Raw genomic sequence first — 24,102 nt, 5'->3', positions numbered from 1 at the left:
TTGTGTCCTGCGGAAACTTCCTAGTGCTTAAGGCACAACTCACTTTTGGGAAAGTCCGGACGGAAGGAAGAGTGAAAGAAAATAAGAATCGGACGAAAATACAAAAAATGTAAATGTTGTTCTGAACGAATTTTAGGGGTGCTGGTGCTAAGTGGGGATCTTAATATATCTATAAAAGAAGTGGGTCATCAACAGTGCAATTGCTTGAAGTGAGAGTGAAGAGTTGACTTTACGGTGAACGGCTGCGGTGTCTTCAGTAAACAAGAGTGTGTGTGTGTGTGACCTGGACCTAGACTTTGCCATTATGAAGGTAAGCGGAACTGTCGGATGGTGCTAGAGTGCTAGACATTTTGGCAAAAATTTTTCGATAGTACTTAAGGTGTTGAGAAATTTTCTACGCAAGAATTTACAAAAATGGGCACGGAACCGGCTTCTGAGAGAAATTGGAGTCAGCGCTACCTCGTGTGTTGGGTCAATTATTCTTCCTTTGTCTCCATTTTAAACAATTTTTGAAATAGCAAAATTCGGCGTTAAATTTTAACCGAAAATACGAAAGTGAAAGACCATAATTTGACACAAATAAAAATCAGATGCTGTCGAATTAAGCTAGATGTTCCGTTATGATTTCAACGCTCACCGGAAATCTCTCCTGAGGATTCTTTTATTTTGGTAATTGAGTTGTCAGTGTCGGTGTTAATTAATGTTTTGGAGTAATAAGCGAGTGGCTGCGAACTTTGGACAGAATGTAATCAATTAACTGAAAGTTTGTGTTTTTTTTAAATATTATTGTTTAAGAAACTTTTAGACTGTGAGTCTGAATGAAGGTTTCGGTTTTATGTTCACGATTTATGAACAGGTATGTTGTGTTTTTGCCAATATGAAAAGCGAATTTGTGGGTTTCTCTAAAAAATTTCTGGCAATGTTGGAGAAATTAATCTTGGTGCGTTTTCTTAAAACTTTAGATATTTTATTTCGTTCGTTTTTTGTTCGGTTCGTACAGTTGGTATTAATTACAAATGAAAATAATATTTCAACGCTTCTCATTTTTTAAAATCGCTAATTTTTATTGGACTTATTACTACATCTTCCAATGAAGTTACGTATTTTGATTGTTTAATAAGAGTTTTTTTCATGATTTTATTTTTTTAAGACTTTTAAACCTTGTCATTCTTGTTCTTGAAAAATAACCTCAAAACTAATAGAAAGGAGTCATTTTGCCTTAATTTTTACACAAAAATAAAAAGAATAATTTAAATTTCATTTTCTCAAATTAAACACTAAATTTTTGGATTTCTATACCTTTATTTATTTATTTATTTTTTAAATATAATTTGTGTTCGTCCTACTACATACTTTTGGTATATTTGCTCAAACTTTTTAAAAATGAAATTTTTTTTGGTCTTTTTTTAATAAAAAATTTTCAGGAGATATAAATACATTTTTTTTAACTCGTGATCTCAACAAGGGAACTTAATATCTTCAAAAAATGTTAATATTTTGAGAAAATTTGACACAATAATCGAGAACTAGAAGATAAATGAAAAGTTGCATCTGAAGTTTTGTGTTTAATTGTGATGAACATTTTCTCTAGATATTGAAGAAAAAAATTCAAGATCTTTAGAAGAATGTCGTGCAACAAGTCGATTTGATTTGAAGGTCATCTCAAAAAATTGAAGATTAAAATATATTCTCATAATCCTCAAAACATCATAATTTTTTTAATTTTTTTAATTTTTTTGATTTGCAACTTTCCAATTTTATAGAATTTCGAATCATCAATTTTTCAATTTTTAATTCAGTTTTCCATATTTCAGTTTCTCGTTTTTTTATTTTCTCAAATTTAGGATTTTTCTACTTGAAAGTGTTTCCATTTTCCGCTTTTTTATTTTTTCCTTGATCGTTTTTCCGATGTTTCAATTTTTTAATTTTTCGATTTCTAGAAATTCCGAGGTTTAATTTTTTTTATTTTTCCATTTTTCGATTTTACGGATTTTGATTTTTGATTTAACAGATTCAAAAATTGTTTTGAAAGTACGTAGAACCTCCCTCGCCACGGAAGCACAATATGTGTAATAATTGCAATTTCTTATATAAATTATAAGAGTTGATTCAGCATTTTTTTTAGATATTTCAGTTTATCGATTTTCGATTTTTCGATTTCAAATTTTTCTTCTTAGTTTTTCAATTTTTTTGAGTTTTTAAAATTTTGAATTTTTCCCTTTTATGATTTTTCAGTGTGTAGATTTCACGAGTTTTCATTTCCAATTTTTTTATTTTCACTTTGTGGATTTTTAAATTATAAGACTTTTCAAATCGTCGATTTTATAGAATTTCGAATAATCAATTTTTCAATTTTTAATTCAGTTTTCCATTTTTCAGTTTCTCGTTTTTTTTTATTTTCTCAAATTTAGGATTTTTCTACTTGAAAGTGTTTCCATTTTCCGCTTTTTTAATTTTTTCTATTTTTTAATCTGTGGTTTTTTAAATTTTAAATTTTCCAATTACCCCATTTTTCAATTTTTCGTCGTTTTATCCTAGATATTTTAATTTTTCGATTTTTCAGCTTCTGGGATTTTGATTTTTCGGCTTTTCGTTTCTTCAGTGTTCTGATTTGCAATTCTATTGCATTTTCAATTTTAAATTTAAATTTTTCAAGTTTTCGATTTTTGGTTTTTCGATTTTTGTCATTTTTTTCGGTTTGCACCTTTTAGAGTTCTCAATTTTTCGATTTGCAATTTTTCACTTTGTAGAAATTTTAATTTTTTGTTTTTTCACTTTTACGATATTTCAATTTCTCGATTTTTGTTTTCTTCAATTTTTCGACATAAAATTTTTCGAGCTTTAAATTTTAATTTTTGAAATTTTTCAATTTTTAATTTCTCAAATTTGGGGTTTAAAATTTCGTATTTTTCAATTTTTAATGTTTTGCTGTTAGAATTGTAAAATTCTACTTTTTCAATTTTTTAAATTTTCGATATTTTAATTTCTCGATTTTTAGTTTTTCATTTGTTGGTTTCTTCAGTTTTTCGGTTTCTGATATTTTTAGGTTTAAAATTTAATTTATACAATTTTTCCAGTTGATCAACTTTTCGGTTTCAAAATTTTGAATTTTTCAATGTCTCGATTTTTCACTGTTTGGATTTGCTGACTTTTTTCCAGTTTTTTTACTTTTACGATATTTCAATTTCTCGAATTTAGCTTTCTTCAATTATTCCATATGAGATTTTTCGAGCTTTAAATTTTAATTTTTTAAATTTTTCAGTTTTTTAATTGCTCAAATTTGGGGATTAAAATTTCGTATTTTTCAAGTTTTAATTTTTTGCTGTTAGAATCGTAAAATTCTTCTTTTTCACTTTTTTAATTTTTCGATATTTTAATTTCTCGATTTTTGGTTTTTCAATTGTTAGTTTCTTCAGTTTTTTGATTTCCGATTTTTTGAGTTTTCAATTTTAATTTATTCGATTTTTCCAGTTGCTCAACTTTTGGGTTTCAAAATTTTTAATTTTTCAATGTTTCAATTTTTCACTGTTTGGATTTGCTGACTTTTTTCCAGTTTTCCAATTTTCACATTCTCTCTTTTTTATTTTTTCAATTTTTCGATTTTTTTATTTGGGGATATTTCCCTTTTCCGCTTTTTTAAATTTTTCCATTTTTTAATCTGTGGTTTTTTAAATTTTATATTTTCCGATTATCCCATTTTTCAATTTTTCGATCGTTTTATTCCTAGATATTTTAATTTTTCGATTTTTCGATATTTTAATTTCTCGATTTTTAGTTTTTCATTTTTTGGTTTCTTCAGTTTTTCGATTTCTGATTTTTTAAGTTTTCAATTTTAATTTATTCAATTTTTTTAGTTGCTCGACTTTTGGGTTTCAAAATTTTGAATTTTTCAATGTTTCGATTTTTCACTGTTTGGATTTGCTGACTTTTTCCAGTTTTTCAATTTTCACATTCTCTCTTTTTTTCTTTTTTCAATTTTTCGATTTTTTTATTTGGGGATATTTCCCTTTTCCGCTTTTTTAAATTTTTTCATTTTTCAATCTGTGGTTTTTTAAATTTTAAATTTTCCAATTATCAAATTTTTCAATTTTACGATTCTTCAGTTTTTATTCCTAGATATTTTAATTTTTCGATTTTTCAGCTTCTGGGATTTTGATTTTTCGGCTTTTCGTTTCTTCAGTGTTCTGATTTGCAATTCTATACATTTTCAATTTTAAATTTAAATTTTTCAAGTTTTCGATTTTTGATTTTTCGATTTTTGTCAATTTTTTTCGGTTTGCACCTTTTTGAGTTCTCAATTTTTCGATTTGCAATTTTTCACTTTGTAGAAATTTTAATTTTTTGTCTTTTCACTTTTGCAATATTTCAATTTCTCGATTTTTGCTTTCTTCAATTTTTCGATATAAAATTTTTCGAGCTTTAACTTTTAAGTTTTTAAATTTTTCAGTTTTTTAATTGCTCAAATTTGGGGTTTAAAATTTCGTATTTTTCAATTTTTAATTTTTTGCTGTTAGAAATGTAAAACTCTTCTTTTTCAACTTTTTAATTTTTCGATTTTTAGTTTTTCATTTTTTGGTTTCTTCAGTTTTTCGATTTCTGGTTTTTTGAGTTTTCAATGGGTTTCAAAATATTGAATTTTTCAATGTTTCGATTTTTCACTGTTTGGATTTGCTGACTTTTTCCAATTTTACAATTTTCACATTCTCTCTTTTTTTCTTTTTTCAATTTTTCGATTTTTTATTTGGCGATATTTCCATTTTCCGGTTTTTTAATTTTTTCCATTTTTCAATCTGTATTCTGATTTGCAATTCTATGCATTTCCAATTTTAAATTTAAATTTTTCAAGTTTTCGATTTTTGATTTTTCGATTTGTCATTTTTTCGGTTTCAGCCTTTTAGAGTTCTCAATTTTTCGATTTGCAATTTTTCAGTTTGTAGAAATTTTAATTTTTTGTTTTTTCACTTTTACGATATTTCAATTTTTCGATTTTTGCTTCCTTCAATCTTTCGATATAAAGTTTTTCGAAATTTAAATTTTAAGTTTTTACATTTTTCAGTTTTTTAATTGCTCAAATTTGGGGTTTAAAATTTTGTATTTTTCAATTTTTAATTTTTTGCTGTTAGAATTGTAAAAGTCTTCTTTTTCAACTTTTTAATTTTTCGATATTTTAAGTTCTCGATTTTTGGTTTTTCATTTTTTGGTTTCTTCAGTTTTTCGATTTCCGATTTTTTGAGTTTTCAGTTTTAATTTATTCGATTTTTCCAGTTGCTCAACTTTTGGGTTTCAAAATTTTGAATTTTTCAATGTTTCGATTTGCTGACTTTTTTCTAGTTTTTCAAGTTTTACATTCTCTCTTTTTTTTCTTTTTAAATTTTTCGATCGTTTTATTCCTAGATATTTTAATTTCTCGATTTTTCACCTTCTGGGATTTTGATTTTTCGGCTTTTCGTTTCTTCAGTGTTCTGATTTGCATTTCTATGCATTTTCAATTTTAAATTTAAATTTTTCAAGTTTTCGATTTTTGATTTTTCGATTTGTCATTTTTTTCGGTTTCCACCTTTTAGGGTTCTCAGTTTTTCGATTTGCAATTCTTCACTTTGTAGAAATTTTAATTTTTTGTTTTTTCACTTTTACAATATTTCAATTTCTTGATTTTTGCTTTCTTCAATTTTTCGATATAAAATTTTTCGAGCTTTAAATTTAATTTTTTTTAATTTTTCAGTTTTTTAATTGCTCAAATTTGGGGTTTAAAATTTCGTATTTTTCAATTTTTTATTTTTTGCTGTTAGAATTGTAAAATTCTACTTTTTCAATTTCTTAATTTTTCGATATTTTAATTTCTCGATTTTTAGTTTTCCATGTTTTGGTTTCTTCAGTTTTTCGATTTCCGATTTTTTGAGTTTTCAATTTTAATTTATTCAATTTTTCCAGTTGCTTAACTTTTGGGTTTCAAAATTTTGAATTTTTCAATATTTCGATATTTCACTGTTTGGATTTGCTGACTTTTTTCCAGTTTTTCAATTTTCACATTCTTTCTTTTTTTCTTTTTTCAATTTTTCGATTTTTTTATTTGAGGATATTTCCATTTTCCGCTTTTTTAATATTTTCCATTTTTCAATCTGTGGTTTTTTAAATTTTAATTTTTCCGATTATCCCATTTTTCAATTTTTCGGTTTTTTAGTTTTTATTCCTAGATATTTTAATTTTTCGATTTTTCAGCTTCTGGGATTTTGATTTTTCGGCTTTGCGTTTCTTCAGTGTTCTGATTTGCATTTCTATGCATTTTCAATTTTAAATTTAAATTTTTCAAGTTTTCGATTTTTGATTTTTCGTTTTGTCATTTTTTTCGGTTTCCACTTGTTAGAGTTCTCAATTTTTCGATTTGCAATTCTTCACTTTGTAGAAATTTTAATTTCTTGTTTTTTCACTTTTACAATATTTCAATTTCTCGATTTTTCTTTCTTCGATGTAAAATTTTTCGAGCTTCAAATTTAATTTTTTTAAATTTTTCAGTTTTTTAATTGCTCAAATTTCGGGTTTAAAATTTCGTATTTTTCAATTTTTTATTTTTTACTGTTAGAATTGTAAAATTCATCTTTCTCATTTTTCAATTTTTCCATTATTCAGATTTTGATTTTTGAATTATCAGATTTAAAAATTGACCCAAAATTCTATAACTGATAAAATGAAATATCGATTTTTCAATTTTTCGATTTGCAATTTTTCAACTTTTTTGTTTCTTTCACTTTTACGATATTTTGATATAAAATCCTCAATCTTCTGCAGCACCAAAATCCTCAAATCATCAGAACACCATAATCCTCTAAACCTCAAAAAAGACGCTAGATGCCAATAATTAGTATTAATAATAGGTTGAAAAACCATGAGAACTAAAAAAATTTCAAAAATAAGATCATCTTGTAGTATTCCGTTTGCCTAGTTTTTTTAATCAAACCTTTAACTCTCTAACTCTCCGGAAAATTCCAAAACTTTTTCATAACACTAACACAATTTGCACTCTCCCATCTTGTTTTTTTCTTGTTTTTAAAATTTAGCTACATTAAATACAAAACGACTTCATTAAAAAATTGACAGCTGACATAAATATTTCGAATTCTTTCTTATCTCTATTAGTTTTTTTTTACAACACTCGTAGAGTAAATAGACAAACCTATAAACTTCTAAATTCCTTACTTGCTATTTTTAAATTTTTATTTAAAATAATAGTCTGTCTTACGTTCCACACCTGGTCCTAAAAACCCCAAAAACCCCCAAAACCACCCTCATTGTACAAATTTACACACAAAACACTCTCCAAACCCAGATCCATTAAGCAGCTCGCGCCGAAATGTAGACCAGAAGTGTTTGCAGAACATCATAATTCCGAATTTAAATGAATTATGAAACTATTCCCGCAGATATAAATACAAACGCAAACGGAATTTCTTGCGCGAGCTTTATTCAACTGATGAATAATTATCAAACAAATTATTTGCCGAGCGAATACCACTCATCCCGGGAATCTGAATCATTTAAATAGTTAATAAATTAGAGCTAACGAGGTAAATCCGGAATAAAGTTCATTCATTTAGCAAATAAACTAAGATCCAGGTCGACCGAACGCGATTATTCAAAGTTGGCACTGCCGAATTGCCGCGATTCGGACTAAGATAAATCAGTGCTGCCAATTGTGGCCACTTCTGACTCCGAACGTTTTCGATCGATGAGGAAAACTTGCGGGACAACAGCTCTATTAATTAAACTTGTCTCCGCAACTGTTACCGTATTTTTCAATTTCCTTGACATGCGAAAACGAGGGTCAAAGTTGATGTGGGACCCTTGAATCGAGGGTCTCGCCCTATTCATCTTTCATCACGCTGTAATGTATGCGACGAAACGAAATTCCTCCGAATTTTGGTTACTTTAACGGAATAATAATGGATTTTATGAGGGAGAGAAATCAAAACATGCGCCACTTCGAAATTCAGATACATCGGTAGAAAGTAAAAGGGCGCAGCTTAACATTGACATTGCGCTTAATGTAAACAGTGCAGAATCGCTGGAAAAGGTTCATGGTCAGTGATCTTTCTTCCGTATGGTGAAAGTTGACGTATAAAAAACAAAACTTAACATGACATATAAACCTGAAAAGTAATTTCTTGGATCAATTTTATGGTTGGCGGTTTCGACGATGCGCTGTTTGAAGACGGGGGGCGATATTGCTGGTAATTTTGACGGTAAATGAGCGTGTTTTGAAATTTTCAGAATTGGATATAAATATGAGGATAAAGACTTTGTGCATTAACACATTTCTCTTTATTGCCTGGTTAATTTGAGGGCTATTTGTTTTAAGACCACTAAAACTTTCCTTTTACAAGTAAAATTTTATGGCTGTCGTAAATTTGTCCAGTTTTGAAAGTATTATTATTCTTAATTAAGGTATCAGAAAAATATTGTTGAAAAATGTACAACAGTGAAAATACTTATTGTGCCTATCCTTTTTACCCGCTTGAAGTAGAAGCTGCCAAAAAGTGAAGATTAAATTCTTGTTAATTGAAAGCCACCAACAACCTCTTAGGACTATGGTAATGACTAATGAGAATTACAGTCCAAGTGCTTGCCTGCAAGGTACAAAGGTTGCATGAATCAGATATGCAACAACACGCTACATTTTCGGAATTAGCATGACGAACTCTAAACCCCAGAATTTTTTGAGATATTTTTGGCAACTTTTTCAATTTCAAAATTTTTCAGCAATGAAAATTTCGTCCAATTTTCGACAATTTCAAAATTTAACTAAAGACTTTTTCTTATAGATTTCGACCTCCAGAACTTACTTTCAGCCTCAGTTCTTATATGGTTCCTTACCATTTTCACAAACAAAAAACCAGGCAAATCGTAATTTTTTAAAACTTTATTTTGTTTTTAAATATTTAAGTACGAAAGAATCTCGGGTGTCGCACACACACATAGTGTTCTGAATTCCCATCGTTTTGTTTTTGAAAGAGTTTTAAAAAATCTTCTTGGCATCTAGGGTCTTTTTTAAGAATAATTTTCGAGGACCCGCTGATGTTTTGATTTTGAAACAGTTTGAAAGATTTTGATTTAGTGTCTTTTTTAATAATATAAAAAAATATTAGGCACTCTTTGTGTCTTTTTATTTTTGAAAATATTTGAAAAACCTCTAAGACCCCTGTTATCTTTTTTAAGACTTTGAAAGAATTCAGGGCGCTTTTTTTTAGTGTCCGAAAATCTTAGGAGTCCTTGTATTTTGTTTTTGAAAAATTTGAAAAATTTGTTAAATTCCTGTTGTTTTGTTTTTGAAAGAGTTTCAAAGCTAGCAATTTAGTGTCGCTTTATTGTACAATTAAAATTTATTAAATGCAAGTCTATGCATTTTTTTAAAGACTATAAAATTATCTTTGCTGACCCTTTTGTTATTAAATTTAAAAGAATTGAGAACTCTAGTTTTTTTCAAAGTTTGAAATAATGTTAGAACACCCTAGTTTTATCAGACATGCAAAACATTCTTAGGGGTTTCTAGTGCCTTTTTTTTAAGAAGTGAAAGAACCTTTGAAGTTGACGGTTAGAGAATTATGGTGTTCTGATGACTTGAGGATTATGGTGTTCTGAAGATTTGAGGATCATTGTGTTTTGAGGATTTAAGGATCATGGTGTTTTGAGGATTTAAGGATCATGGTGTTTTGAGGACCATGGTGTTCTTAGGTTTTGAGTATCATGGTGTTCTTATAGATTTGAGGATTATGGTGTTCTGAGGATCTGGAGATTATGGTGTTTTGAGGGTATAAGAATTACGGTGTTTTGAGGATGATTTGAGGATTAGGCTGTTTTGAAGATTTGAAGATTTTAATGTTCTGATGATTTGAGGATTATGATGCTCTGAGATTTTAAGGATTATAGTGTTCTGAGGATCTTAGGATCATGGTGTGCTGGGATTTGAGCAATTGATGATTATGGTGATCTGAGGATTTGAGGATCCTGTTGTTCTGAGGATTTGAGGATTTTGTTGTTCTGAAAAATTGAGGATTATGATGTTCTGGGATTTTGAGGATTATAGTGTTCTGAAGATTAGAGGATTATGATATGTTCTGAGGATCATGGTATTTTGAGGGTTTGAGGATCATGATGTTCTTAGGTTTTAAATATAATGATGTTCTGTGGATTTGAAGATTATGATGTTTTGAAGATTTGAGGATTTTAATGTTCTGAGGATTGGAGGACTATGGTGTTCTGAGGATTTGAGGATCATGGTGTTTTGAGAATTTGAGGATCATGGTGTTTTGAGGGTTTGAGGATCATGGTGTTCTAAGGTTTTGAGTATTATGGTGTTCTTGTGGATTTGAGCATTATGGTGTTCTGAAGACCTGAGGATTATGGTGTTCTGAGGATCTGAGGATTATGGTGTTTTGAGGACAGGTGAATTACGGTGTTTTGAGGATTTGAGGATTAGGATGTTTTGAAGATTTGAGGATTTTAATGTACTGATGATTTGGGGATAATGATGTTCTGAGGATATGAGGATTAGGGTCTTCTGAGGTTTTCAGGATTATAGTGTTCTGAGGATCTTAGAATCATGGTGTGCTGAGGATTTGAGGAATTGTTGATCATGGTGTTCTGAGGATTTGAGGACTCTGTACTGAGAATTTGAGGATTATGATGTTCTGAAGATTTGAGGATTATGGTGTTCTGAGGATCTGGGGATTATGGTGTTTTGAGGGTATAAGAATTACGGTGTTTTGAGGATTATCTGAGGATTAGGCTGTTTTGAAGATTTGAAGATTTTAAAGTTCTGATGATTTGAGGATTATGATGCTCTGAGGTTTTAAGGATTATAGTGTTCTGAGGATCTTAGGATCATGGTGTGCTGGGGATTTGAGCAATTGATGATTATGGTGATCTGAGGATTTGTGGATCCTGTTGTTCTGAGGATTTGGGGATTCTGTTGTTCTGAGAAATTGAGGATTATGATGTTCTGTGATTTTGAGGATTATAGTGTTCTGAAGATCAGAGGATTATGATGTTCTGAGGATCATGGTGTTTTGAGGGTTTGAGGACCATGGTGTTCTTAGGTTTTGAGTATCATGGTGTTCTTGTAGATTTGAGGATTATGGTGTTCTGAGGATCTGAGGATTATGGTGTTCTGAGGATCTGGGGATTATGGTGTTTTGAAGGTATAAGAATTACGGTGTTTTGAGGATGATTTGAGGATTAGGCTGTTTTGAAGATTTGAAGATTTCAATGTTCTGATGATTTGAGGATTATGATGCTCTGAGGTTTTAAGGATTATAGTGTTCTGAGGATCTTAGGATCATGGTGTGCTGGGGATTTGAGCAATTGATGATTATGGTGATCTGAGGATTTGAGGATCCTGTTGTTCTGAGGATTTGAGGATTCTGTTGTACTGAGAAATTGAGGATTATGATGTTCTGGGATTTTGAGGATTATAGTGGTCTGAAGATCATAGGATTATGATGTTCTGAGGATCATAGTATTTTGAGGGTTTGAGGATCATGATGTTCTTAGGTTTTAAATATTATGGTGTTCTGTGGATTTGAAGATTATGATGTTTTGAAGATTTGAGGATGTTAATGTTTTGAGGATTTGAGGATCATGGTGTTTTGAGGATCTGAGGATCATGGTGTTCTGAGGATTTGAGGATCATGGTGTTTTGAGAGTATAAGGATCATGGTGTTCTAAGGTTTTGAGTATTATGATGTTCTGGTGGATTTGAGGATTATGGTGTTCTGAGGAGCTGAGGATTATGGTGTTCTGAGAATCTGAGGATTATGGTGTTTTGAGGACATGTGAATTACGGTGTTTTGAGAATTTGAGGATTAGGGTGTTTTGAAGATTTGGGGATTATGGTGTTCTGAGGATATGAGGATTAGGGTCTTCTGAGGTTTTGAGGATTATAGTGTTCTGAGAATCTTAGAATCATGGTGTGCTGAGGATTTGAGGAATGGGTGATTATGGTTTTCTGAGGATTTGAGGACTCTGTTCTGAGAATTTGAGGATTATGATGTCTTGAGATTTTGAGGATTATGGTGTTTTGAGAATCTGAGTATTATATGATACTCTGAGGATATGAGGATTATGATGTTCTGAGGTTTTAAGTATTATGGTGTTCTTGTGAATTTGAGGATTATGGTGTTTTGAGGACATATGAATTACGGTGTTTTGAGGATTTGAGGATTAGAGTGTTCTGATGATTTGGGTATTATGGTGGTCTGAGAATATGAGGATTATGGTCTTCTGAGGTTTTGAAGATTATAGTGTTCGGAGGATCTTAGAATCATGGTGTGCTGAGGATTTGAGGAGTTGATAATTATGATGTGCTGAGGATTTGAGGATTCTGTTGTTCTGAAAACTTGAGGATTATGATGTTCTGAGGATCATGGTGTTTTGAGGGTTTGAGGATCATGGTGTTCTAAGGTTTTAAGTATTATGGTATTCTGTGGATTTAAGGATTATAGTGTTGTGAGGATCTGAGGATGATGTTGTTTTGAGGGTATGATAATTACGGTGTTTTGAGGATTTTAATGTTCTAAGGATTTGAGGATTATGGTGTTCTGAGGATTTGAGGATTATGGTGTTCTGAGGTTTTGAGGATTATAGTGTTCTGAGGATCTTAGGATCATGGTGTGCTGAGGATTTGAGGAGTAATGATCATGGTGTTCTGAAGATTTGAGGATTATGATGTTCTGAGATTTTGAAGATTATAATGTTTTGAGAATAATAGTGTTTTGAGCATATGTGAATTATGGTGTCTTGAGGATTTAAGGATTCTGTTGTTCTGAGAATTTGAGGATTATGGTATTCTGAGAGTTTGAGAATATGAGGATTATGATGTTTTTAGGTTTTGAGGATCTGAGGATCATAGTCAATTGAGGCTCTGACGATTTGAAAATCATGGTGTTTTGAAGATTTAAGATTCATGGTGTTCTGAGGATTTGAGGATTTTGTTGTTCTGAGGATTTAAGAATTATGGTATTCTGAGATTTTGACGATTATAGTGTTCTGAGGATCTGAGGATTGTGGTGCTCTGAGGATATGAGGATTACGATGTTCTGTGAATTTGATGATCATGGTGTTCTGAGGTTTTGAGGATGATGGTGTTCTGAAGATTTATGAATTGTCTTTTTTTTAACTATAAAAGAACATTGGGAACCTGTTAAGTTTTATTTTTACAAGAATTGGAAAATAATCTAGGGGGTTCTGTTTTTAAATGGTTTGAAAGAATTTTAGGGCACTTTAGTCTTTCTTAGCTTACACAGGGCGATTAAAAATGACTCTCAAGAATTATAAAAAAAAATGTTAGAAAATTGCTCAACTAAATTTTTGAAAATGTTAAACTTCAAAGTTGAAGAGTTAACTTCGTAATTTTGATATATGTTTTAATGTGAATTTAATCAATAGTCTAAAATGTCGATAAAAATTGTAAAAAAAATCTGGCAACAGTAAAATTAATTCGTAAATCGAAATGAATGAAATTATGATCAAATTATAATAACTAATTATTATTTAATTGTCTATTAGAATAGAACTACAAAGTTAAATCTTCAACTTTGAAGTTTAACATTTTCAAAAGTTTGATCAACGGATTTTTTAACCATTTTTTTTTCGAATTTTTCGGAGCCTTAGCAAGGTACCATCGAACTTATTGGTCATTTTTTGATCACCCTGTATAAATTTGTAGAAAATCTTGTTCTCAATTGAATAATAATTTTTCTTTGAGTTTTCGTTTATTATGTTAAAATTTCTCAAAATATTAATGTTTTTGAAGCGATTAAGTTTTTTGTTTCAAAGAGTTGTATTACGTAGTGTGAAAATTCTATTTCAAAAAACCACCAAAAATTTTCGGGTGTTTTCTTTTTGTAATATCCCAGTAAGTAAAATTTTTATTTTATCGAGCAGACATTTTTTTTTCTACATTTTAAGCTTCGTATTTTTAAGACAACAAATTCTGAGAAATAAACCCAGAAGTATCATTGAATATGAACACAAAATTAACTTAAAAAAAATAATTTAAAAGTACAGAAATGCAGAAATGTATGTTTTATTTGTAATTTATTAAGTTTAAGGTATTGAGATTTTTGTATGAAAATTACGAACAAAATAATCTGCTCACAGTTTTGAGGTTATTATTTCTCAAGAACGGAAATGTTTAAATTTAAAAAACCATGTTTTGAGTGAAATTGAACAACTAAACAAAATAAAAAAGTCTCCATGAACATTAGTAGGAGTGGGTGCTAAAATTATAGTTTTATATTGATATTAAGGACATTTAGAAGAAGAAACCGACATTTTGGGAAGAAAGCAGAAATTAAAGAGAAAACATTAAAAAAATTTTTCAGTTTCAAACTAAACTAGAAGACAAAGTACCAAGATGTTTTAACATTGATCTTCACATTTTTGAATGACTTTCAAACCAAAAAGTCAAAACCAAAAATATTTTGACCTTTCTTCCAAAGATCTTTTTTTAACTTTAATATAACTTCTACAAAAATTTATTGTCAATTTCGCAAAATACTCTTATTAATCTTTTTTGAGGGTATGAAGTTTCTTTGTTTAAAAAGCTTTTAAAATTAGCACGACGAAATCTAAATTCCAGAATTTTTTGGCAACTTTTCAAAAGCAAAATTTTAAAAATTTCGTCCAGTTTTCGACAATTTCAACTAAATGAACAAAATTGAACTAAACATTTTTTCTTATAGATTCCAATCTCCAGAAGTCATTTCTTCGAAAGCTCCTTACCATTTTTCTAGAATGGCAACTGAAATATTGCAAATTTTAGGATTTAAAAAAAAAAATTACAAACCGAATATTTTGTAGTCTTGAAACAGTAGCATAATCACGCTATGTTTTTGGAATTGGCATGTCGAAGTTCCTAAAAAGTTCTGTAATTTTTTAGGAATTTTTTAGTAAATTTTTCAAAAGTTAACTTTTTCAAAATGAAAATTTTGGACAATTTTCCAAATTTAACTAAGGCCGGGAGTACAAAAAGTACGCTTTTAGAATCAACAGGACGAAATCTAAATCCTAGAATTTTTTGGGAATTTTTCGGCTACTTTTCAAAAATAAAAGTTATTCTATTCACCTAAAAATTTCGGCCAATTTTTTGAAAATTTTATTCTTATAAATTTTGACCTCTTCAAGTTAGTTTCTGCTTCATTCCTTCCATAATTCCGTACATTTATCCAGAACCGCCCACTGAAATATTGCAATTTTTTGGATTAAAAAAATAAATGTTTTTGGGAACCAATTTTTTTTAATATTGCACCGGGAGAGTAAACAGACCATTTTTGTGCAATCAGCACGACGAAATCATTGGGAATTTTTTGGCAACTTATTCCAAATTTTAATTTTTCAATACTCACCATTATAAAGATTTTTTTTATATTTTTGAAATTCAAATCTTGTAGATTTCGACTTCCAGAAGTTGCTTTCGATCCTAGTTCTTCGATGAACTCCTACCATTACTTCAAAATCGCTAAATTAAAAATATGAAAAAAACTAGAATTTTTTGAAAAATTAAATTTCAAACCGAATATTTTTTAAATCAGCCCGTCCAAATGAACCTATATGTATACCAGAATTTTTGGGATTTTTTCGGTAACCTTTTCAAAATTAAAGTTTTTCATCTATGAAAAGTTTGGCGAATTTTCTACAATTTTCGAAATTTAGCCAAAAACTTTTTCTTATAGATTTTGACCTAAAAAATTGGTTTCGGAATCATGTCTTCCATAGCTCCTACGATTTTTCCAAATCGCCCTCTTGCAAATTTTTGGATTTAAAAAAAATATATTTTCAAACTGAATAATTTTAAATCTTCCACCGGAAGCATAATTAGACTGTTTTTAGAATCAGCACGACAAAATCTAAATCCTAGAATTTTTTGGAATTTTTCGGCAACTTTCCAAAATAAAAAGTTTTTTGGCCTATAAAAATTTCGGCCAATTTTCGACAATTTTTTAAATTCAACCAAAGACTTATTCTCATAAATTTCTTATATTTTTGGAATCAGCCATCGAAATCGGTTTACCAGAATTTTTGAAAATTTTTCGGCCACTTTTTTAAAATCAAAATTTTTCTCCTATGAAAATAATAATAATATATAGTAATAAAATCTTATTATATAATTTGGACTTTTTATGGAACAATATTTATGACAATAACTCAAATCGGATTCATAGATCACAAGTATTACAAAATTTAAATGGTTGCTAGAGAAATTCTGGTTATTGTTCTATCAGCTACACGAAACGGGGGACCTATTTTTATAATCTAGATGTCAAGAAACATCTAAAAAACATGAAAGTATTTGAATCTCCAGAACACTTTTTTTTCATCTATATATAGCTTAGTAGACTTTACATCATTAAAATCATAAAACACATTGACCTGACCTGACCTGACTCGATTTAACCTGACCTGACATGACTTTTTCAAATAATATAACTGAAGAACGCCTAGAATAGTGACCTGTATGTAGATTCTAACTATAGCCAAAATCTTTACAATAAAAGTGGTGTTATTACTAATCAGTTAATCACAGAGATACTTTGTACTTGTTTATTTCTGTTGTTTTACCCAAAACTTTATCCTCTTTGGTCCCAAATCTCTCCCTATGTTCCAATTACTTAAAAAGTTTTGATAGTTTCGCTCATTTCCTGTCCCTTTTTTCAACTTTCCCTTGTACAGCAAGCCATTGTTCCTTCCTTTGCCTCTTCATCTACTTTAAACACTTACGTATACCTCGCACTCAACCCCTCGAACACGAAAAATGACACACATCCCAGAGATCCGATATTTGTCCCCGGCCCGAAATATCGCATTTCCGAGTAGGTTTTACTGCAGAAAATAGCTTCGTCAAGCAAAAAAAACGCGCATAATAAAGACATCTCATAAATTATTCCCATTCTTTTTTCAGGTAGCAGTTCTGCTGGCCTACGCAGTTCTCACAACAAGAAGAGTCACATGTGCCGCGATCCACGCTCCCTTAGACGTAATTTCATTAGAAGATATTACGGAAACTGACAGAAGACATTTAGAATACTTAAACAGCTATTACAACTACCCCTCAAGGTCTAAGAGATCGGGGGATGACGCGCTCAATCATTTAAAAGCATCGATAGGTCAAGGCATTAAATCTAAATTAGGGTTGCTAGCTAAGGGTTCGGCTTCAGCAAGCGGCAGCTTCAGCAAAGGAAGCAAAAGTTACCACCACCATGACGTGCATCCAGACGTAAGTACACAAAGTGCGGTTTTCTTTAAAGTGTTTTCATAAACAGAGAAATGTTCGAGCTCTTGTCGGATAGCGTAATCGATTCGAGTCGGTTTTATTATTTCCAAGTTTATTGTATTAGTTCTGCTGCAATTGACGATATATGAGGGTGTAACTCTTGAGAACTGTTTGAGTTTCTTAAGCTCGTTTCAAACTTATGTTCTATTGGTTTTTAAGCGACGTGGCTGCAGAGTTCTTGGTTATATTTTTCAGTTTCAATTTTTCAGGCGCTCGATTGTTGTAGACTCACTTGGGAAACAATCTGTTATTTGTTGGTGGACATGATCTCGTTTTGTCTAGACTAGATTTTCAAGTAAAATTCAGAAAAAAAATTCTCAAGTAATATATAGAAATAAAATTTCGTTCCTGAGTTTTATCGATCTCACAAATGTTTTTATGTAAATATTTAATCTTTTAACCAAAAATATGAAGTAGATTACAATCTGCGGTTGCGGTAATTCGTTTCATGTTCTTAAAACCGCTAAAATTAACACTTAAGTTAATTAGGTGAAGGAAATTTCCTTACAAGACAATACTAAAGAGTGAGAATTAGACGCTTTATCGTTGCAAATAGAGTTAAAAATTACCATCATTGTTCTAAATCGCATTAAAACGATCTCTGCATTTACGATTTGAACAACAATGCACTCGACAATTTTACTATAATTTTTACTTCCGGAGCATAAGCGGGCGACTGACTACTTTTATGTTTTCTCCAGGTTTCATGACCCCTACCCTCCAAAATTTATATTAGTAAATGTTATTTAAGTTGACTTATGAATGCGTGCTGAATTTTTATCCAAGATACCGAGATTCTTGGAAAAAAATTAAATTGTACAATTTTTCGAATCTTCAATTTTTTGAGTTTTCGATCTTTGGAATTCTCGATTTTTCAAGTTTAGATTTCTCGATATTTCAGTTCTGAGATTTTTCAGTTTTACGGTTTTTCAATTCTTCAATTTTTCGATTTTTTTAATATATCAATTTTTGGCGTTTCCATATTTTCGATTTTTTGATTTTTCGACTTTTCGATTTCTCGTTTTCTCGACTTTTCGAATTTTCGATATTCAGATTTTGAATTCTTCAATATTTCTTTTTTTCAATCTTTCTATTTTTCAGGTAATTGATTTTTCAACTTTAAGAGATTTTTCCGTTCCGAGATTTTTCAGTTTTTCCATGTTTCCGTTTTGAGATTTTTGAGTCTTTTGATTTTTAAATTTTTAAATTTTTTAATTCCTCGATTTTCAAACCTTTTCAATATTTCGATTACTCAGTTTTTAGATATTTCATTTTTGGGATTTTTCCATTTTTCAATTTCTCGATTTTTGTATTTTTCTATATTTTCAATTTTTCGACTTCTCGACTTTTAGACTTTTAGATTTTTCGAATTTTCGATATTTTGATTTTCCCATTTATCAGTTTTTCAATTTTTCAATGTTGCGGTTCCTCGATTTTTCGATTTTCAGACTTTCGATTCTTAAATTTTTCGATTTTTTAATTATTGCTCCATTTTCAATTTTTCATTTACTCAATTTTTCGATGTTTCATTTTTAGGATTTTTCAATTTTTTGTTTCTTTAATTTCTCGATTTTTTGAATTTTCGATTTCTCGATTTCTCTATTTTCCAATATTTCAGTTTTAGGATTTTTCAATTTTCCGATTCCTCAATTTTTTCACTTTGAAATTTTTCGATTTCTCAATATTTCAAATTTTTTGCATTATTATATTTTCGATTTTTCGATTAAATTATTTTTAGACTTTTTAATTCCTCCATTTTTCGACTTCTCGGCTTTTCGACTTTTTTCGATATATATTTTGATTTTCCCATTTTTCGATTTATCACGATCTTTTGATTTTTCGATGTCTCAGTTTTTGAAATTTTCGATGCTTCGATTTTTCGATTTTCCAGGTTTTTGATGTTTCTATTGTTCAATTTTTCGAATTCCCAATGTTTATACAATCCAATTTTTCAATTTCTCGATTTTTCAATTTTTTGTTTTTAAATGTTACGTTTTTCGATTTTTCAATTCTTTGATTTGATTTGATTTTGCGCTTTCTCGATTTCTCAATTTTTTAATTTTTAATTTTTTAATTTTTTGAGTTTTCGATTTTTCGATTTCTCATTTTTGCTTTTTAAAATTATTTACTTTTCAATGTTTTTATTTTTCACTGTCTCGATTTTACTTTTTTTCATTTCTCAGTTTTTGGATTTTTAATTTTTCGTTTTTTCGGCTTTTCAGTTTTTTTTTTTACTAAATGTTTGATGCTTTTTTTCAGTTTTTCTATGTTTCTATGGTTTTCAATTTTGAATTTGCAAATTTTTTAACTTTCATATTTTTCAATTTTTAGAAATATCAATATTTCGATTTTTAATTTTTCGCTTTTTAGTTTCTCGATTTTTACTTTTTTCAATTTTTTTTCGACTTTTCGACTTTTTTCGATATATATTTTGATTTTTCCATTTTTCGATTTATCACGATCTTTTGATTTTTCGATGTCTCAGTTTTTGAAATTTTCGATGCTTCGATTTTTCGATTTTCCAGGTTTTTGATGTTTCTGTTGTTCAATTTTTGGAATTCCCAATTTTTGTACAATCCAATTTTTCAATTTCTCGATTTAAATGTTACATTTTTCGATTTTTCAAATTCTCGAACTTACGATTTTTAATTTTTTAATACATATTTCAATTTTCCGATTTTTCGGTTTTTCAATGTTTAAAGTTCTTCCATTTTTCAAGTTTTCAAGTTTTCGATTTCTCAGCCTTTCAAAACCCCAATTTTGGAAATTTTTTCGATTCATGGATTTTTCATTTTTTAAAATTTTAATTCTAGATTTTTCAATTTCTCGATTTTCTGTTTTTCAGTGTTTCAGTTTATCCATGTTTCAGTCTCGGGATTTTGCAGTTTTTTCAATTTTAAACTTTTGGATTTTTCCATTCCTCGACTTTCCAATTTTCTATTTCTTTGTTATCTATAATTGGATTACTCAAGTCGATATTTCATTTTTGGGATTTTTCAATATTTTGTATCTTCAATTTCTCGATTTTTGTATTTTTCGATTTCCCCATTTTTCGATATTTCAGTTTTACGATTTTTAAATTTTTCGATTTTTTAATTGTCTCTATTTTCAATTTTATTCAATTACTCAATTTGTCGCTATTTCATTTTTGGGATTTTTCAATTTTTTGTTTCTTCAATTTCTCGATTTATTAAATTTTATGACAAAGTTTCAGTTTTAGAATTTTTCAATTTTTCGATTCTTCAATATTTTGGATTTTAAAATTTTTCGATTTTTCAATATTTCAGTTTTTGGCATTTCTATATATTCGATTTTTTTCAATTCAATTTCAATTTCGCGATTTTTCGACTTCTCGACTTTTCGACTTTTTTCGATATTTTGATTTTCCCTTTTCTAATTTTGAATTCTTCCATATTTCCTTTTTTCAATTTTTCGATTTTTCAATTTTAAGAGATTTTCAATTTCTCGATTTTCAAATTTTTCAATATTTCAGTTTTTTCATGGTTCAGTTTTGGGATTTTTGTGTTTTTTTATTTTAAAATTTTTCGATTTTTCAATATTTCAATTTTTGGCATTTCTATATGAATTTTCGATTTTTCGATTAAATGATTTTTCGACTTTTAGCTCTCTCGAGTTTTTGACTTCTCGACTTTTTTCGATATTTTGATTTTCCCATTTCTTGATTTTTCGATTATTTCATTTTTCATTTTTAAAAGATTTTTTAATTTCTCGATTTTTCAATATTTCAGTTTACCATGTTTTAATTTTGGAATTTTTCGGTTTTTTAAATTTTACATTTTTCAATTTTTCAGTTTTAAAATTTTCCAATTCTTCAGTTTCACCAATTTTTTCGATTCCTCGATTTATCGAAATTTCGAAGTTTTTTAAATAAAAATGTTTAAATTTTTCAAATATTAATTGTTCGATTATCAGTTATCAGTTTTTTCACTTCTCGATTTCTCGATGTTTTCATTTTTTGAATAAAAATATTTTCGATTTTTCGATTTTCCACTTTTTTGATGTTTCGATTTTTGAGTTTTTCGAATTCCCAATTTTTCTTCAATCTAGTTTTCCATTACTCGATTTTTCAATTTCTCAGTTCTAAAATTTTTAGATTTTTCAATTTTTGGATTTTTTAAATTTTAGATTTTTCTGTTCCCCGATTTCTCATTCTTTAGATTTTTCAGTTCTTCGATTTTTTCATTTTTTTCGTTTTTTAAATGTTACATTTTTCGTTATTTTAAATTTTCGATCTTACGATTTTTTAACTTTCTAATATTTCAATTTTTCGATTTTTCCATTTTTCTTTTTTTCTGCTTCTCGGTTTTTGAATATTTAAATTTTTTTCATTTCTCGATTTGTCAAGTTTTCGATTTCTCAACTTTTCAACATTTCAAAAAATTTTTTCGATTCATGGATTTTTCAATTTTCCAATATTTTAATTCTAGATTTTTCAATTTCTCGATTTTTCTATTTTTCAATGTTTCAGTCTCGGGATTTTGCAGTTTTTTCAGTTTTAAACTTTTGGATTTTTTAATTCCTCGACTTTCCAATTTTCTATTTCTTTGTTATTTATAACTGGATTACTCAAGTTTTCGATATTTCATTTTGGGGTATTTCAACTTTTCGATTCTTCAGTTTCTCGATTTTTGTATCTTTCGATTTCCCCATTTTCCGATATTTCAGTTTTATGATTTTTAAATTTTTCGATTTTTTAATTGTTTCTCTATTATTAATTTTATTCAATTACTCAATTTTTCGCTATTTCATTTTTGGGATTTTTCAATTTTTTGTTTCTTCAATTTCTCGATTTTTTAAATTTTCGATTTCTCGATTTCTCTATTTTCTGATATTTCAGTTTTAGGATTTTTAAATTTTTCGATTCTTCAATTTTTGGATTTTTAAATTTTTCGATTTTTCAATCTTTCAGTTTTTCCATTTTTCAGTTTTGGGATTTTTGTGTTTTTAGATTTTCAAATTTTTCGATTTTTCAATTCCTCGATTTTCAAATCTTTCAGATTTTCTATTTTCAATATTCTTCAATTTTTTTATTTTAAAATTTTTTGATTTTTCAATATTTCAGTTTTTGGCATTTCTGTATGTATTTTCAATTTTTCGATTAAAGATTTTTCGACTTTTAGCTTTCTCGATTTTTTGATTTCTCGACTTTTCGACTTTTTTCGATATTTTGATTCTCCCATTTATTGATTCTTCGATTATTTCATTTTCATTTTAAAAAAATTTTTCGATTTCTCGATTTTTCAATATTTCAATAATTCAGTTTTTCCATGTTTCAATTTTGGAATTTTTCAGTTTTTTGAATTTTGCATTTTTCAATTTTTCAGTTTTCAGTTTTTAAATTTTTCAACTCTTCAGTTTTATTAATTTTTTCGATTCCTCGATTTATCGAAATTTCGATATTTTTTAAATTAAAATGTTTCAATTTTTCAAATATTAATTAAATTTTTCGATTGTCAGTTATCAGTTTTTTGACTTTTCGATTTCTCGATGTTTTCATTTTTTCGGTTTCTCAATTTTTGTTTTCCAGTTTTTTGATGTTTCGATTTTTCAGTTTTTCGAATTCCCAATTTTTCTTCAATCTAGTTTTGGAATTTTTCAATTACTCGATTTTTCAATTTCTCGGTTCTAAAATTTTAAGATAAGATAAGATAAGATAAGATAAATTTTATATTTTTAGATTTTTTGTTCCCCGATTTGTCATTCTTTAGATTTTTCAGTTCTTCGATTTTTTAATTTTTTTCGTTTTTTAAATGTTACATTTTTCGATTTTTCAAATTTTCGATCTTTTTTTTTAATAATTCAATTTTCGATTTTTCTGTTTCTCTGATTCTCGGTTTTTGAATGTTTAAATTTTTTCCATTTCTCGATTTTTCAAGTTTTCGATTTCTCAGCTTTTCAACACTTCAATTTTGGAAATTTTTTTGATTTCTAGATTTTCCAATTTTTCAATATTTTAATTTTAGATTTTTCGGTTTGTCGATTTCTTAGTTTTTCGGTTTTTCGATTTTTCGACTTTTCGACTTTTTGATTTTTTTTCGATTTCAATTACTAAAATTTCGATTTTTCGATACTCGATTCGATTATTATTATTATTATCATTATATTTCAAATTTTCGGGTTTCCGATTTCTCAGATCTTCGTTTTTTCGATTACCTGATTCATCGAATTTTCGATTTTTCAATTTTTCGGTTCTTTGGCTTCTCGGTTTTTCAATGTTTAAAATTTTTCGATTTCTCGATTTTTCAAGTTTTCGATTTTTCAGCTTGTCAACACCCCAATTTTGAGAATTCTTTTCAATTTCTGGATTTTACAATTTTTCAATATTTTAATTTTAGATATTTTTGGATTTTTCGATTTTTCGACTTTTCAGATTTTTGATTTTTCAAATTTTCAATTGCCGAAACTTCGATTTTTCGATATTCAATTTGTTTTAATTTCGATTTTTCATTTTCAAATTTCGATTTTTTTATTTTTCGTTTTTTCGGTTGAAATGTTCGGTTTTGCGATTTCTCGGATTTTCGTTTTGCCGATTACTTGATACGTCGAATTTTCGATTTTTCGATATTCGAATTTTCCTCTTCGATCACTCGTTTTTTCAATTTTTCCGTTCTTCGATTATTCAAAATTTCGATTTTTCGACCTTTTACTTTTTGATATTTTGAATTTTCAATTTTTAAATTTTTCATGTTTCAGTTTTTCGATTTCCACATTATTTTACGTCGAAATCTTGAAAAATGAAAAAGAGTAAAAACGAATCA

General features: G+C 28.5%; 1 protein-coding gene across 1 annotated transcript in view; it reads left to right on the top strand.

Moving 5' to 3' along the window:
• The first annotated feature begins 215 nt into the window (after window positions 1–215).
• LOC135128906 (uncharacterized) overlaps window positions 216–24,102 on the top strand; it is a 49,476-nt gene continuing 25,589 nt past the window's right edge. The window contains exons 1-2 of the mRNA XM_064055985.1: window positions 216–310; window positions 16,952–17,266. Of these exons, the coding sequence (XP_063912055.1) occupies window positions 305–310; window positions 16,952–17,266 (321 nt within the window). The 5' untranslated portion in view covers window positions 216–304. The remainder of the gene's footprint in view (window positions 311–16,951; window positions 17,267–24,102) is intronic.

Source organism: Zophobas morio, unplaced genomic scaffold (genome assembly GCF_036711695.1).
Source record: "Zophobas morio isolate AGI-343-1 ecotype UQ-CSIRO unplaced genomic scaffold, CSIRO_AGI_Zmor_V1 ptg000014l, whole genome shotgun sequence".
In the NCBI taxonomy this organism is placed as follows: domain Eukaryota; kingdom Metazoa; phylum Arthropoda; class Insecta; order Coleoptera; family Tenebrionidae; genus Zophobas; species Zophobas morio.
Note: the sequence above shows the minus strand (reverse complement) of the source record. Positions and strands in the feature narration are given on the sequence as shown.